General features: G+C 35.4%; 2 protein-coding genes across 2 annotated transcripts; one reads left to right on the top strand and one right to left on the bottom strand.

Moving 5' to 3' along the window:
* Nucleotides 1-994: 994 nt before the first annotated feature.
* On the top strand, nucleotides 995-4,036 carry LOC103439848 (transcription factor SPEECHLESS). Its single transcript, XM_008378469.4, has 3 exons — nucleotides 995-1,812; nucleotides 2,212-2,859; nucleotides 3,550-4,036. The coding sequence occupies exons 1-3, from the start codon at nucleotides 1,330-1,332 to the stop codon at nucleotides 3,613-3,615; spliced, it is 1,197 nt and encodes a 398-aa protein (XP_008376691.1). The 5' UTR covers nucleotides 995-1,329; the 3' UTR covers nucleotides 3,616-4,036.
* Nucleotides 4,037-4,918: 882 nt separating this feature from the next.
* On the bottom strand, nucleotides 4,919-7,018 carry LOC114826178 (probable WRKY transcription factor 53). Its single transcript, XM_029106198.2, has 3 exons — nucleotides 6,387-7,018; nucleotides 6,168-6,296; nucleotides 4,919-5,740 (listed from the first exon to the last, which is right to left on the bottom strand). The coding sequence occupies exons 1-3, from the start codon at nucleotides 6,710-6,712 to the stop codon at nucleotides 5,167-5,169; spliced, it is 1,029 nt and encodes a 342-aa protein (XP_028962031.1). The 5' UTR covers nucleotides 6,713-7,018; the 3' UTR covers nucleotides 4,919-5,166.
* Nucleotides 7,019-16,304: the final 9,286 nt, after the last annotated feature.

A 16,304-nucleotide genomic window follows, 5' to 3' on the forward strand; every position in this document is an offset into this window, starting at 1 on the left:
AAACCCTAATTAATCCTAATTTGTTTCAGTTTATATCTAATTTTCTTTTTAAATTGGTTAATGTTGGTACGTTTTCTGAAGTACGGATCATAACTAATTTATATCACTGTTGTCTATATTTATTTCAAGAACTAATTCCATCAGTATTTATTTAGTTTCAAGTCAATGTTAGAAATATTAATGAACGATGAACAATTGACTAATGATGATGATCAATTCATCGCTGCCTCTCTGACCAACACTGGGATATATAGTACTATTGCTTTTGGGCGGAGAGGTCAATAGTTCTCAGAGGAACATTCAGCATAGATAACTAGAACAATATTCACACTTCTTTTCTTTCTCCCCTCCCGATAATGAAAGAATCAAAGTCCTTAAATTGATTCCTGACTTTTTAGAATTTTCTGCTGCCACCTCTGGTAAATTCACAATATTATTATGTCATTATTTTCAAATACGTATTATGCAACCCTACCAGTGCCATAAATTACTATAGACCATATTCATTCGACTCTGAAACATATTTCTACAAAAATTGAAACAATCTGAAAAGAAAAAAAAACCTAAACCCTAATGCAGCTTGCACCGAAACCCTAGCTTATAACTTCACATACCCCCAAGGCCTAGGTTTTCCAACGTTCGGAACATTGATTAATTAATTGATACATTTGATTATAAATTGAGAAACCCTAGCTACCTGACAAGTTACTGTGTAATTATACAACATCAATGGTTTTGTAGTAACCCTAATGAATGACATATATACACCACGATTTTTGTCATCTTCCATTTATAGCAAGTTAAACTGAAGAATCCACATTACTAACAGGGAAAATCCCAATTTTACCCTAGTCGACAATTATTTAATCTGTTTTTTTTTTTTAATATTATGTATTCATATAATTTCTTGGGATTCTGTGTTCCATTGGTGCCTCCTTGATTTCTGTACAAGATCCACGCAGACATAAATCTAACGGTTGAATCAGAACCAAGAAAATTGAATAGGAATTAACCTCTCTCTCTCTCTCTCTCTCTCTCTCATGCACAGTACTGCAACCAAGCAAGCCAGAGCCAAAAGCCAAAGCCCATGCATGATAAAAATGAAAAACAGAGAGATGATGGTGATGGTTTAGTCCCTTTCACCTGAGCCTCTCTTATTTACTTCTTTTCGTATACTTAGCTACCACTACATATTCCATACATACTTTCTCTTGATCTTGACAATCCCTCCCCCCCTCACTTTTCGTCTTTTTGCCTTTTGTTAGCTTCTTGTTCCTTTTCTTTTGTTTTTTTTTTGGCCAACCAAAGCTATATATCCAGCCACCATAGATGGCCATGGAAGATCACGACCGTTCATCTGATTTTCTCGAAGAACATGAGCAGTACTGCTACAGCGATACCAATTGTAACTTGGGAACTCCGGGGGATGATCTTTTTAGCATATTACAGAGCTTAGATGATCATGGGTTTGGAGGAGGAGGCGGCGGAGTCGTAGACTTTCCTTCCCCGTTAGCTTCAGCACCATTCGATGATGACCAACTACTTGCTGTTTTTAGCTCATCACCAAAAGACCTCTCCTCCTCAGCTGATAAAACCGAGTTTGATGAAACTAACTCTCCACCCAAAACCAAGAGACTCAAGCTCTCATCAGCTGCCACCCCCACCGCCACTGCCACCACAACAACCACAAATTCTTCAGATCAGGATGGAGGGCGGATGTCTCATATAACGGTGGAGCGCAACCGCAGAAAGCAAATGAACGACCACTTGACTGTCTTGCGCTCTCTTATGCCTTGTTTCTATGTTAAACGAGTCAGTATCCTGCCTTCTATTTTATTTGGGTGATATTTTTGCAGTGACAAACTGCCAATAAACAATAACAGCTCCCATTTTCTTTTTCTTCTTTTTTTCCGGCATATGTTTCGTACCTTCACCATCAACCTCAAACTTAAAAGAAAAAAGTAGAAACACAGCACTATTGAGTATTAAGTTATTAACTAAGCATGAAGTGATTCATCTTATTTAATAAAATTTTCCTTGCACCGTCGATGTATTCTTAAAAAAAAAAGAACAAACAAATTATTCTTCTTTTTTCCATCCTTTTTCAAATGCGTATGATATATATATATATATATATATGAATTGTTTAGTGCAATTGTATGTATGTATATATATATTGTACCTAATTTTTTGGCTTAATTGATTCCTCAGGGAGATCAAGCATCAATCATTGGAGGGGTGGTTGATTACATCAATGAGCTGCAGCAAGTTCTTCAATCACTTGAAGCCAAAAAGCAACGAAAAGCATACAGCTGTGAAGTGTTAAGCAGCCCTAGGTTGCAGCAGGTTTCAAGTCCAAGGCCACCTGGTCCCTCACCACCAGTTCTCAGCCCTAGAAAGCCACCTCTCAGCCCTAGGCTCGGCGGCAGCAGCTTACCACCCATCAGCCCAAGAACTCCACAACCCACCAGCCCTTATAAGTCCACGGCAGCCAGGACAATATTGCAACAACCACAAATATTACCTGCAGCTGCTAATATTATTAGTAATTATCTGATTTCTAATCCAACAATGGCTGCTAGCTCATCACTTGAGCCATCCCCTACTTCTTCAAGTGCTACTTCCTCTATTAATAATAGTGTCGACAATCTGAACGAGCTTTTTGCCAACTCCAAGTCCGCCATTGCGGACGTGGAGGTGAAATTTTCCGGTCCAAATGTTCTTTTGAAAACAGTGTCTCCTCCGATACCCGGACAGGCTCTCAAAATCATTTCCGCTCTTGAAGACCTTTCGCTTGAAATTCTCCATGTCAGTGTCACCACCGTTGACGAAACCATGCTTAATTCCTTCACCATCAAGGTATTTTATTTTCATTTTACTTAAATACATGATTGATTAACTTTTTTACTTTCGTTAATAAGTTACTAGTTTTAGATTTGGTTTAAAAATATTTGCTTAGCAAACCAACCCTGTCAGACTTTTGTATTAAAGAGATGTGCTACATTGGTTGCGGGTGATGTCAGCCATTGATGCATTGTGATATATCCACTTCTATTAGTAGTTGACAATCACCCCCAACATGATATTAGTGGCTAATAGACACCAACAACATCGTAATGTGTGTTAACTACCTGGAAATACAATATAAAAACTAAAGCAATCGACATATCTAAACCTTGAAATAGTAAAATGTTAAATGCATAGAGGGTATTATCACTTTTACCAGATCATATGATACGTAAATATATGTTTGCTAGCTAGCTAGTTGCCATGGACATCATCTCACATTGTACTATACTTGCAGTAATTTCATTTCATGTTTTACAGATAAATCAGCGATATATGTGTACTCCGTTGGACCGTACGTGTATGATTTTAAAAAGTGTTGAAAACTAGGGCATCTTTCACTTTCAGACATTGATTTTCTAGCTACCAAGTACAGATGTATATATTAAAAAAGGGATTGTTTGAATAATGGGGTGACTAAATTGTGATTTTATTGAAGCTAGCTGCTAATGATTGGTATGTGCTTTCTTGCTTTCTTGCTAGATTGGAATTGAATGCCAACTTAGTGCCGAGGAACTCGCTCACCAAATCCAGCAAACATTCTGCTAATTGAGTCTCCTAGCTTGAGAATTTTATAGTGCTTCGAAGTATTTTATACATTGAAAATTTTAATCGTTAGATCTTTAATTATTATATTTTTAATCAACGATCTAACAATTAAAAGTTCCAAAATATAGAATATCCCGGAGTACACTAAAATATCCCACGGTAGATATCATATTTCATCAGTCGATCAAAATTGCCCTAACTCCAACTCTCTATTTGTCTCTCATCTCCGAAATGGTGCTACTAAATAGAATGTGGAAAGCCATGCATTTTGCCATATTCTTATTAACCAATGTAATTGTAGATCAGTAATAACTTTGTTTTACTTTTAGCTAGCCTAGCTAGGGTAACCCTTTGTAATTTTCAATTAAGCAATCTCAAGGTCTTATTTCATGTATACATACATGCATGAATTTTAATTTCACATTTCTTTTTTATTAATGAACGAAAAAGCTACATGTGGATGTGAATATATTGTCCATGCATGGATACTACTCCTTGGATCTGATAATTAATTTCCAAACAAGAAAGAAGGAAGTTATATAACTTCTTCTTGCTTCTACTTATGGAAAGTATTTAATTACTAATGTTATATAATGAGACTTGACATTCTCCTATATAGCTAAGTCTTAAACATTATCATCTGGCATAACCAATTCACTTGTGCTATAAAACATGAATTAGTTTTAATGTTCCATAAAGTATAAACTCACTGTCACACATATTATTGTAAAACGCAAATTAATTTACATCGTGTTTACCCCTTTCTTTCAACTTCATTTTTTTGAAATTAAATGATGGGTACTAGACTTCTAGTACTATAACCATTTGTTGAGAGTAGGTCAAAATCAAATGCAACGAAGACGAAGATGTGAGACCCTTATGTTATGTATCCATATAAAGATCTTTGCCTATAAGTTGGACATCGTTTTCCCTCCAAATCAAACTAAATTCTAGTTTGTAGCGCTAGGTGGCTCATGATTACCAAACCCTAAAAGAATAGACATGTATACAAGAACATTGTAACACACATCAATAAAGTGGGGCAAATTGTTACAAGTTCCATTGGTTTTTTTCATCTGAGATGCCTCTTTTGGTTAACAACATGTTTTGAGGCTGGGAAGTATATATTTGTATGCATACATTATTCGTCCTTCTATATGCAAAGTTCGAATCTCCCTGTAGTTTGGTTTAGAATAAAATATCCTTCAAATAAAAGGAAAAGAGATACTGGGCCAAACCTAGCTACTCTGCAATGGGCCTCTGCATGAGTCGATTTAGATATCACTCCTGATTCGGCCCTTAATAAAAAAGATATAGAAAAAAAATTTATTCAGTTTGTTTATCTGAATAAAATTGGAAAAGTTACATCTGTTTTCTTTTTTCCCTAAATGGAACATATATCAAACAGCTTAACAGATGTTACACTACACAACCTTCTAATGTTTCTCACTGATGCTACGAAGAAAATATACCTAAAATTCAAAATGCTTATTTCAAATTTTATATGCTAATTAATTTCCCTCACTTTCTGTATTGTGGGAGCCTATGAAATTAGGAAAAGAACCCTGGACCGTCAAATGAGAAGTTGGGGAACAAGTGATCATCCTGACCAAATGGGAAATCCAAACCAACACTTGGAGAGTTGGCAGCTGAAGTTGCAGGCGAGATTATATCTCCACTCTGAAAATTTTGTTCAGCTCCAAAACCCTGCTGAGACATTGAGAAATAGTTTGTTCCTGAAGTTGTAGGTCCCGCAAAGGGAGGAGAAAAACTTCCCAGATAATTGTTGTTCAGTGGTGAGGGATTGTTGAAGGAGGGGAACAGTTCCTCGCTAATGTCTAACCCTTCACTAATGACTCTGAGGCCTTCCGGTATGTTTAAGAGCATGTTTTGTTGCGAATGTTGCTGATTTTGTTGAGATTCCACTAGGTTATTCTGCGGTTCCGTCCTTTCGGGCGGCAACGGTGACGGTGAAGGGGGAGTACTTGTGCCGGGAGAGGCTTGTGTACATGTGTGCCTTCCTCTGTATGTAATTTCGAAGATCGTTGGGTCTTCGTCGGAACGTTGGACTTGCTTTGTGGCAAAACAGTCCTGGACGTTTCGGTGAGTGCACCGGTAGTAGCCTCTGCCAAGGTGAACAAATCTAATGTTATGCACTTGCATGAAGTTTTTTGGTCGACGGTTCAGTTGACCAGTCATAAAGGGTAACAAATTGTTCAAATGATCAAGTCATGCTATCTTATATTTACTATATAGAGCTTCTTGTAATTTAACTTGTGTGGACAATTTTAGTCGTCATTATCTTACATGATTGTATAAGAAAGAAGAATACTCGTGAAATTGTTGAATATCATTTTTCTATCTGTCTGTCTCATCACATGACAGTCATTTGATGAGAAAGATATGATGAAAATGACATAGAGATCTGGAATATACAATAGAGATAACTAAGTTTTCCTTGCCACAAAGAGACTTGTTAATGTCATAGCAATTGAAGTATATAATTGTAGTTAATTTGAAGAAATGTATGAAGAAAATGTAAAGTCCTATACCTTGGATATCTGGCTCCAAGTATGTCCTTCTGGCCATACTTTCTCCAACTAAATCCATCATCAAGAGGCCCCTCAAGCCTCATACCAGATGAAACTCTTATTTGTTGTGTCCACCTTGGCAGAGTTTTCCTGCAACATTCACGAAAATTCAAAATGACCACCAATGAACGTCACCTTAAGTACGAAAACATAATCACGAAAATCTCTTTCTATATTAACCTCTTCCTAGAGGAATCTTTGTTGTCGTGGTCGGAGTCCTCACTCCAGGGGCTTCCATTTAGTGAATGGGGCGGAGACTCAACCATTCGAGTTGCGACATGACCTGTGGGCTGTTGTTGCTCACACCCTGAGGGTGAGCCGATAGAGTTCAGAATGGAGAGCGCCTTTTCGTACGATAGTACGATCTTTTGAACAAGCAGTTCCCGGGTTCCATGAGAGGAAGATGGAGCGTTGAGATCGATCTGTAGCTGCCTAGCCAGCTCCCTCCCTTGTGCTAGCTCATTTACAAGACTCCTTTGCTCCCAATGTATATTGCAGTTCTCCATCTGTTAACAGTAGCACATGAGAGATACAGGAACAAAGTTATCTGTCAAGATTTCGGGGTCGGGCCAACGGGAAATATAACAAAAACAAGAACTGGGTTTCCAATCGGAGACGGAAACAACCAAAACAAGAAGGGGGAGACAGATTTGTGTGAAGCGTAACTGCGTAACTAAGCTGAGTTTTCGTGTTTTGGATTCGTGTGTGTAATGACCGATTAGTGAGATGGGAAGAATCTGATGGTGGAAAATTGATGAGGAAGGAGAGGGAGAGATGGTTATGGGGATTTAAGGGAAGGTTGTTTTTGAATCAAAAGAAAGTGAGGGAAAGAAATCGAGAAGTTTGACTGAGAAGATCCGAGTGGAATTTCTTCATGGGAGACCAGTCTTTGGTCATAGGAATTAGGGGGTTCAAAGTTTAGAGCAAGAGGAGGAAGTCGAGTTGCTGACCGTTTCAGCCTTCATGTGCTTTTCCCTTCCCATAAGCTACAGCTAAACACCAAAATTATATATCTCAACATCTCACTTTGTGATTTGATGATTTTGAATAGGAGGGAAATGAAAGAGAGTCAACGACTAAGCAAAAGAGGTAGGAGGAAGACCAGAGAATCTTCAAACCTAGTTCCGCGTTGTTACTACTACAACCATTCTACTAAGTTAATTACAAAATTACCCTTGAATTTTAGTAGGTTATTTTGCCCCTTCCTTACGCTCTGTTAAACAGGAGAGGTATAGCTATGGTCAGGTATTCTTTGATTATTTATTTTTAGTAGAATGAATTGTTTTTTGACCCAAAAACTACTAAAAAAACACATGTTAAAAATAATATTTATTATATCATGTTGCTTATTGTCGATTTTCCTGTAGTGAAACTTTTTTATGGTTTAGTCAGTTTAAATCGTCCTCACTTTTTTCAAATAATTTTTCAAAATTTATTATAATTGAGAAAATGGTTCTAAACTATAACAATAATTTAGAAGAAAGAGTTTCGAATCCAGAACACATAAATAAAAAGCTAACATTTTATCCATTATGATATTAGACCACATGTTCTCGTTAAAAGAGACTAAGCCAACCAAAATGATAGATTAGATTTGTTTGTTTGGCCCATTTTTTAGCATATATGCCTACTCTCAAACATAAGTGGACGCGTGCCAAGAGATGAAGAGCATTCTAGTCGTCACGTGCTACTCTATTAACGTTTATAACAATACACTTTCTATCCTTAACAATCACACTTTTCAAAAGTTTATGAGCTAATTTGAGACAAAATAAAAGGACCAAAGCCGAAAACTCGAGAGTTTAGGGGGCAAATAAGAAAAAAAAAAGTGAAATACACATGACATCAGCTTCAAAACTTTGCTTACGTTAACCATGCAAATTGTTTAAGATCTCCAATATTGGAAGAGACAAGAGGCTTAGACCCAAAACCCAACACAAAACTCGATAATCTAATAATTTAAGAAAAATTAATGAAAAATATTTGAAAACTTTAAGTTTTAACGATAAGAACAAAATAAAAGGTAAAGTGAATATTATCAGGGTTGACTTTTTAGTGTAAAAATATGATTTTTCGTTAAAATAAATAGTACCGGAAGCTTTTCGTTAAAGCTCTCAATAATTTAATGGTTGATAATTTGATTAATTAAGTGTTAAAAACAGTCAAATTGCCAAGAACCAGCTACTAGCTAGCGTATTTTTAGTGCCTTATTATTAGTGAAGAACGGTCGGTCGCGTAACATACTTAAGCTTAGTATAATAATCTTTCTTTCCTTTAATTGTGTTGATATTCATAAGATTTACGGAAAGTTAGAAACTAGGCAATTTTCCCAACTAAGAAAAAGCAAATAATGTAGTCTCCCGTCCTCACACGTTGAGCAAGCGAGCGTGTTGACAGTTGAAACATGGATGCATGCATGGTTAATTTGAACATGTTTTGTAACAAACAAGAGCACTAATTTTGTTTAGTATTTGATAAATAGGGAACTTTTAATCACTACGGAGTGCCCCGATGGTTGAGAATGAATTCCAGGTTTGTATTTCACACGGCCTGTTTTAGGTTAAATTCCTAACATCGGTAAATCATACGATGGTGATCAGAAAAAGACTGAAATGTCACCGTGAGTCTTTTCGGTCTCCAAAATAGTAGATTGGCTTGACGAAGTAATGAACTAATCCCTTTAAAAAAAAATAAACAGGGAACGTTTAAGATAATCAAGATTACACATGGGATATAATCATTAATTAAGTTCAAGTAGAATCTGTTTTTATGGAATATTTTATGTGGGATCTGATCGATCGGTTCTAGGTCAGATACGCAAAACTTCTTTTATTGTTATGTTTAAGCTAGTGTGACATTATTTTAAGGTTTGGAAATTGGAACTTCTAGTTCAGCCAACACGTTTTGTAAGGTGAGGTACCAACCCAAAAGATTGAAAAACAAAGAACAACTTTTAAACTTTTGTTTTGTTTCCTTGTTTTATGGATATTGTTACCCAAAAGATTGAAAAACAAAGAACAACTTTTAAACTTTTGTTTTGTTTCCTTGTATTATGGATATTGAAAGTTGGAAACTAACAAAGTATCCCCCCTAGATTTTTACCGACAAATCGTCTCATCATATCCATAGTTAATAGTCAAAATAGTAGTATACATATATTATATACAAATCATCTCATCATATCAATAGTTGATTTGATAAACAATAGTAATATTTAAGAATAAGGTTGTATCGTGATAGGTTGTTGAAATTGCACCTTCCAATTAAAATGGTAATTGAAATAGAAAATTGATCAATTCCTTAAAATGGGTCTTGCATAATAATTTAGTCATTCCACTAACTATCCGTTAACTTTCTATTAGTATGTTGATATGGCAAACGAATAGATTCTATTTATTTAATTGTGTGATGCCACATGGAATAATTATTCATATTTTTAAAGATTTAGAAATTAAAATTGACAAAACTAAAAATAAATAAGTAAAAAAAATTAAAAACATAAAGCATCATGCTCCTTGTCTTTAATGAGCAGCATCTCCTTGAAGAGGTACATCCATTCGGAAAGGGATCCTCTCCGGATCCCTTCATCTTAATTCATCAAATTAGGGGATCTGTGTCGTTGAAATTTGATCTAACGGTTACAAATAGAGATCTACTTTAAAAGTTATAATAACTTTAGTTATTAGATTAAATTTCAACGGCACAAATTTCCCGATTTTGTGGATTAGGAGGAAGAGATCATGAGATGATCCCTTTCCCATCCATTTGCATAGGCTCCACCGAGGCACAGAGGTACTCGTGAGATTGATTGTAGCTCAACCTAGTTTTTGGGAGTAGAATTCTCTCCATTCTTCTTTTCTTTTCTCCTCTCATATTTTTCACTTTGTCTTTTTTTCTCTACAAAATTCATATAAAATGTTGACGTGACTTAATTTTAACCGTTCAAATCGAAAATGAGGGAAGAAAAGAGGAAAATGAGAGGAGAGAATCTTTTTTTTTTTTTGGGCGAAAAAAATAAAGTTAGAAACTCCGCACTATCTTCTACGCTCGGTCGAAATCTGTGGACTAGGCAACCAATTCAAACTCTTAATTTTGAGGAGGAATTGCCATGTTTTTTTATCAAATATTCTTACATCACCATCAAACTCCATATTCCCTTTTGGAAGAGAAAAAGTCAAAATAAGGTTTTTTAGGTTGAAATTGAAACTTAGAAAAAATAAGGTTGAAATTGAAACATTTTTCAGATTTTTCCAGTTGAAGATTGGTTATAGGATGGAAATTTGTTATTGGATTTGCAGCAATTTTGAAGCTCTCGAGCTTTCTTCCATAGAGAGAAAGAACGCTGAATAGTTTGCAAAAAGAATTAGCAAGTTTTAACAAAATTAGTTTTTATGGCTAATCCACATGGCACCTTGTGATTGGATATGTTACTTACTCATGTGTCACATCAGCACAATAACAGAAAATTTGACAGAAAGCTAACGAAGGACAAAATGGATTTGTGAGAACAATTTTCAAAGATCAAATTGATGAATTTTCTATAACATTGCTACAACATAGTAAGGTTGTTTGAGATCATTGATATAGTTATAGTATTATTTGACAGCTTTTCCACTTCTATTTTCTCAATTTCCAAGTAATTGAGACGCGTATACTACAATTTGCGCAGAATTTAGAGAACATAAGGCCATTTCCAACCAAATGGTCCAGAGGGCCAGAGGGCCGAAAATAGCCCTTAAACCGTCTCCAACCAAGGGCTAGGCCAGAGGGCTTGGGAATTTGGGAGGGCCCCACGAAATTTCAAAAGGCCAAAGGGCCAAAGGGCTGGCTGCTTTCGGCCAGCCAGCCAGCCCCAGGCTGGCTATTTTTTTTTTTTTTATAGTTTCCTATTGCTGTCGGTTATAACCGACAACATTAAAGAGAAATTCTTTTTTTTTTATAGTTTTACTATTAGTGTCGATTATAACCGACACTAATATTTTGAATTTTTTTTAATATAACGACTAGCTGACTCAGCTAGCGTTTGGGTTTTTTTTTTTTTTTTTAAATTTTAAACATTTCTTTTCTTCTATAAATATGGTGAAGTTCTCTCAATTCTTCACTTCATTTGCAATATTTCCTTCTTCAATATTTTTCAATATTTCCTTCAATATATTTCTCAATATTTCCTTCAATATATTTCTCAATATTTCCTTCAATATATTTTCCAATATTTCCTTCATCTATAATATTTGTTTCAATTTTTCAATAATTTCCTTTAATATTTTTTCAATAATTTCCTTCATCTATAATATTTGTTTCAATTTTTCAATATTTCCTTCATCTATAATATTTCTTCACTTCATTTGCAATATTTCCTTCATCTATAATATTTGTTTCAATTTTTCAATAATTTCCTTCAATATTTCCTTCATTTAAAAAAAAAAAATGGCCTCATCTGCAATGAAAGGTAGGGATTGGACCCGAAAAGAAGATGAAGCTCTTTGCAAGGCTTATAGATGGGTCTCAGAAGATAGTGTGAGGGGGATTTCTCAAACAAGTGAAGGTGTTTGGACTCGTGTGTCCAAAAAATACTTAGAGTTCTACGAATGCACAATTCCACCGAATACCCGAAACCACGAAAGTTGTTCTTCAAGATGGAAGAAACATCTTCATCCAAGTTTGAATAAATGGCATCAAGCACTATTAGCAGCAGCAAGTAGACATGAAAGCGGCGCCAATTATTATGACGAAGTTAGTGTTTTCACAGTTTATTTTAAATGTTTAATTATATTACATTTAATTTTTGTAATTATATGTCATTATATTACATTTAATTTCATGAATTTATTTACTAAAATTTTTGTAATTATATTTTCTAGGTACGCCAAGCGGAGGAATTGTATATGGAGGGCAGCTCAAAACCCTTTCAATTTCACGGTTGTTGGGAAATTTGTAAAGGGTGGGTGTTATTTGAAGATCCACCTCAACATAGAGTGGATCCTTTGGGAGCTGCATCCCCATCTGTAGATATGAATGAAGATGGATCTCCTACCATTCAACAAACAAGGGTAGAAAATCCGACTCCGTCCGAAAGTTCTTTACCTAGGGCTGTGGGACGAAACAAGGCCCGAAGGTTGAGGGAAAAAGGCAAGGCAAATGCTGATTACGCCGCTCAACATGAAGTGGCGGCCTCATTGCGATTACTGGCGGAGCAAAATGCCCTTAAGGCGGAAGAAAGGAAGTGCAGACATGAAGAACGGACCAAACAAATACAAGAAGAGATGGATGATAAGAATGTGGAAATGAACACTTCGAATTACACTCCAATGAGTAAGGCCTATTTTGATAGGAAAAAAAAGGAAATTATGTCTCGGTGACAATTGTTTACCTCTGACTATCCTCTTACAATGGCGGATGATGAAGATGATGTTGATTATGGATATTAAATTTAAGTCGTTGTAATTTTTAAATTTTAATTTGTAGTTTTTAAATTTAATTTGTAGTTTTTAAATATAAGTTGTTGTTTTTAAATTTAAATAATAAATTATGTTTGGCCTTCGGTTGGAGATGGTTTTTTGTGACAGGGCTAAAACAAGTCATCTGGCCCTCTGGCCCTCGGTTGGAGACAGAGGCAAATATGGCCCTGTATTGTTCATTAAAATATTAATATCTTGAGGAATCTTGGAGGGCCAGAGGGCTAAAACGAGCCATCTGACCAGCCCTCGGTTAGAGATGGCCTAACGTTTATGCTTCTTAAGAGAGTAAAACAATAACTTATGGTCGTTAAACTGCAAGAAATTAAACTGTATAATGTCAAATATTGTATGATAGTTTTTTTTTTTTTTGAACAAAAATACCACATGATAGTTAAAATCAGTAATAGTATTTAAGAACATGCATGTTGGTATAAAACTTGTACCTAACGACTTCTTTTGTTTTGTTTTTTTTTTCTTTGAAAATAGACTAACTAGTGGCTTCGTCACGATAGTTCACTCTTTCGTGGGTCGAGAAGACTCATAAAAGCATTCCAGCCTCCTCCTGATCATCATCGTGCGATTTCCCAACGCTGGAAAGACTTCTCATTTGGTAGTTAAAATCCAATTTCAAGTTATTTTGACTTGATGGTATAATGAGTATGACAATAATAGTAAAAAATCATTAAACATAAGACCTTAAACTTCTTATTTAATATCCAATATATATTCCACTCGTGGTGTGTCTGATTTTTCTTCAACTGATAAGGACGAGAAGAATAAACCCATTACCTTTATATACCTAATATACATGACCACTATGCTGATTAGATTAGCAATATTGTTCATTAATTAGTACTTGACCATGCCAAACATTATTATATCCTCATAGTTATAATTAGTACCTTTGAACTGAAAGAGAAATTTTTTTGTGTATCTGAAGTACTGTTTGGTAGACTAGATGTTATAATATAAGTGGTTGACATTTTTTTTTTAAATATCCAACCATTTGTATTATGATACTTAGTGTACTGAACTGTATTTCCGATACACTGAAAAATCTCTCGAATTGAAACTCCATTTCTATGTATATTTGCTTATAAATGACCCCTGCTATTTTGAGATCATATCTAGTATTCAGAGTTTGCTTGGATTTAGTTTCGCTCTCACGGCCCAAACCAAAATAGTGCTTTACCCCTAGATTTCTAATCAACTATTGCGCCTCAACGCATTTCAAGGAGAACCAGCTAACTCTAGGTCGAGTGGCAATTCACCCTTAACCACAACTCATCCGATGATTCTTCAACATTAGTCGGTTGGGACCTCCACTTAGTTTCACTCAAGCTTTATGCTGATCATGGATAGATCACCTAGGTTTGGGTCCATAAGCAGTTGCAATTGCTCTCTAATGATTTGTTTTCGCTACAGCTCCGGAAGATTCCTTTAATAAAGTCACTGCCTATGAGTTGCTGGGTCATTCTTCAATAGGCACACTATTCATTCAAAACAAAAATTGGACCAAATCCAAAGGTTCAATGATTGGCATAAAAATACTCGAAAAGTGAAGCAAATAGAATGTGATGCCGCGAAAATGGAGAGAAATTGCAGGGTATACATTATATATTGGTGTTTTTTTTTATTTTTTATGGTCAAATATATTGGTGTTTCTGGTTGGTACATGTAGCCGCAATATGTACATGAATGGTGATGGTTATTATGTTCACTTCATTTGGCCAAGTTGTTGACCAAAATCCAAAGGGTTTAGCAGTGTGGAAATAGTAGAACCGCAATGTGACTTTTCCAATACCTTTCTACAAAATTTGTGTCCAAGGGGGATTTATGCTTAGTATAATAAGAAGTTCGTCTGTAATCATGGCAATATTACATAATTTTTAGTAAACGAGAGCCAAATTTTAATCCGAAGATGTAAAAATAGCAGACTAGCCATATAATATCGACCAATACTAATGAGCCATCACAGGATCTTGCAAAAATATTATACATATATGTATATATATGGTCTAAGTACTACGACGATTCCACAGGATACAACTTGATCCATTTTATTATATGTCGCATAACTAATTCCCAGATTTGAATGAGTAACAAGCCTGCAGGGCAATCTGCACCATATAAATGAGTACAATAATATGACATATATTTACGATGATGCTGTAAAAGAAACACAAGTAAATAAGATGAAACTGAACAGCTCATACAGCTCAATTCAAAGGAAGGAGTCGAAAGTGAAGTGACGCAAACCCTAAAAATATCATAAAGATAGACAGAGGTGGATTTTTCTTGGCCTGGCATTTGATAAAGCACTTCTGCTCTCCCCTTCCAAGTGTTAAAAGTTTGCCTCTTGAAGATTGGTGATTGGTTAAACTTAAATATGAAAATCTGCACCTCTTTTTCGGTCCATCATTGTTTTACTTTCTTGAATGATTTACACTAGAGTAACTAACAAATAACCCAGGTATTACATCTCGTTATGCATATGGATTAATTTGTCAAAGTTCTAATTTATTATGGTTACAATAAATTACTTGATATTTTTTTCCGAAGCCTATTGTATCTTACACCATGAAGGATATGACTAATCCCCAATAGGGCTCGGATAGTTTAAAGGCATTTCAGCTCACCTATAGCATCCTCCTACAACTTACAACAAGATAATTACAATAAATTACTTAATATAAGAGATTAACAAAGTGCAAGTGTATTTTTAACGCTAAGGTAATGAAGAGTTTTAGTTCAATATATATGTGGGTTTGTGTAGAGGGTAAATCGTCAAAATGGTCATTGAGATTTGCATAACTCATCACTTTGGTCCCTAAGATTCCAAATCGATAAAAGTGGTCACTGAGATTGTCCACCATCCATCATTTTGGTCATTCTGTTAAAAACTCTGTTAAGTGTCCCGGAGCTCTTGGCCGGAAGTTTGGGCAATTTTCAAAGTTTCGTAACTCAATCGTTTCTTAACCAAATTCGACCCATAATATATCAAAATGAAGATGGGAAGTGTAGAATAAGATTATACTTATTTCAAAGCCCAATGGTTGCCGAATATTTCCGGAAAATAGCCTCAAAGTTGACTGGTCCGAGTGAAAACTTGAAAACTTGCCGGAAACTGGGTAAACGTTAAACGTTCATAACTTCTTCAATACTCAACGAAATCAAGTGATTCAAAAATGAAAATCATACTTCTCGACGAGACGAAGAGAGTAATACCTTTTTAGATGGCTAACTCGCCGTGGTTTGGCTGGAAAACGACTCAAAAGTGGCTAACTCGAGACCAAGATAGCCACTTTCAAGCAGTTTTTCGGCCAAACCACGGCGATTTAGCCATAAAAAAGGTATCATTCTCTTTGTCTCGTCGAGAAGTATGATTTTTATTTTTGAATCACTTGATTTCGTTGAGTATTGAAGAAGTTATGAACGTTTAAAGTTTTCCTAATTTCCGGCGAGTTTTCAAGTTTTCACTTGGACCAGTCAACTTTGAGGCTATTTTTCGGCAATATCCGGAAACCATTGGACTTCGAAATAGGTATAATCTTATTCTACAATTTTCTATCTTCATTTTGATATATTATGGGTCGAATTTGGTTAAGAAACAATTGAGTTACGAAGTTTTGAAAATTGC

This window comes from Malus domestica, chromosome 07 (assembly GCF_042453785.1).
Source record: "Malus domestica chromosome 07, GDT2T_hap1".
Lineage (NCBI taxonomy): Eukaryota > Viridiplantae > Streptophyta > Magnoliopsida > Rosales > Rosaceae > Malus > Malus domestica.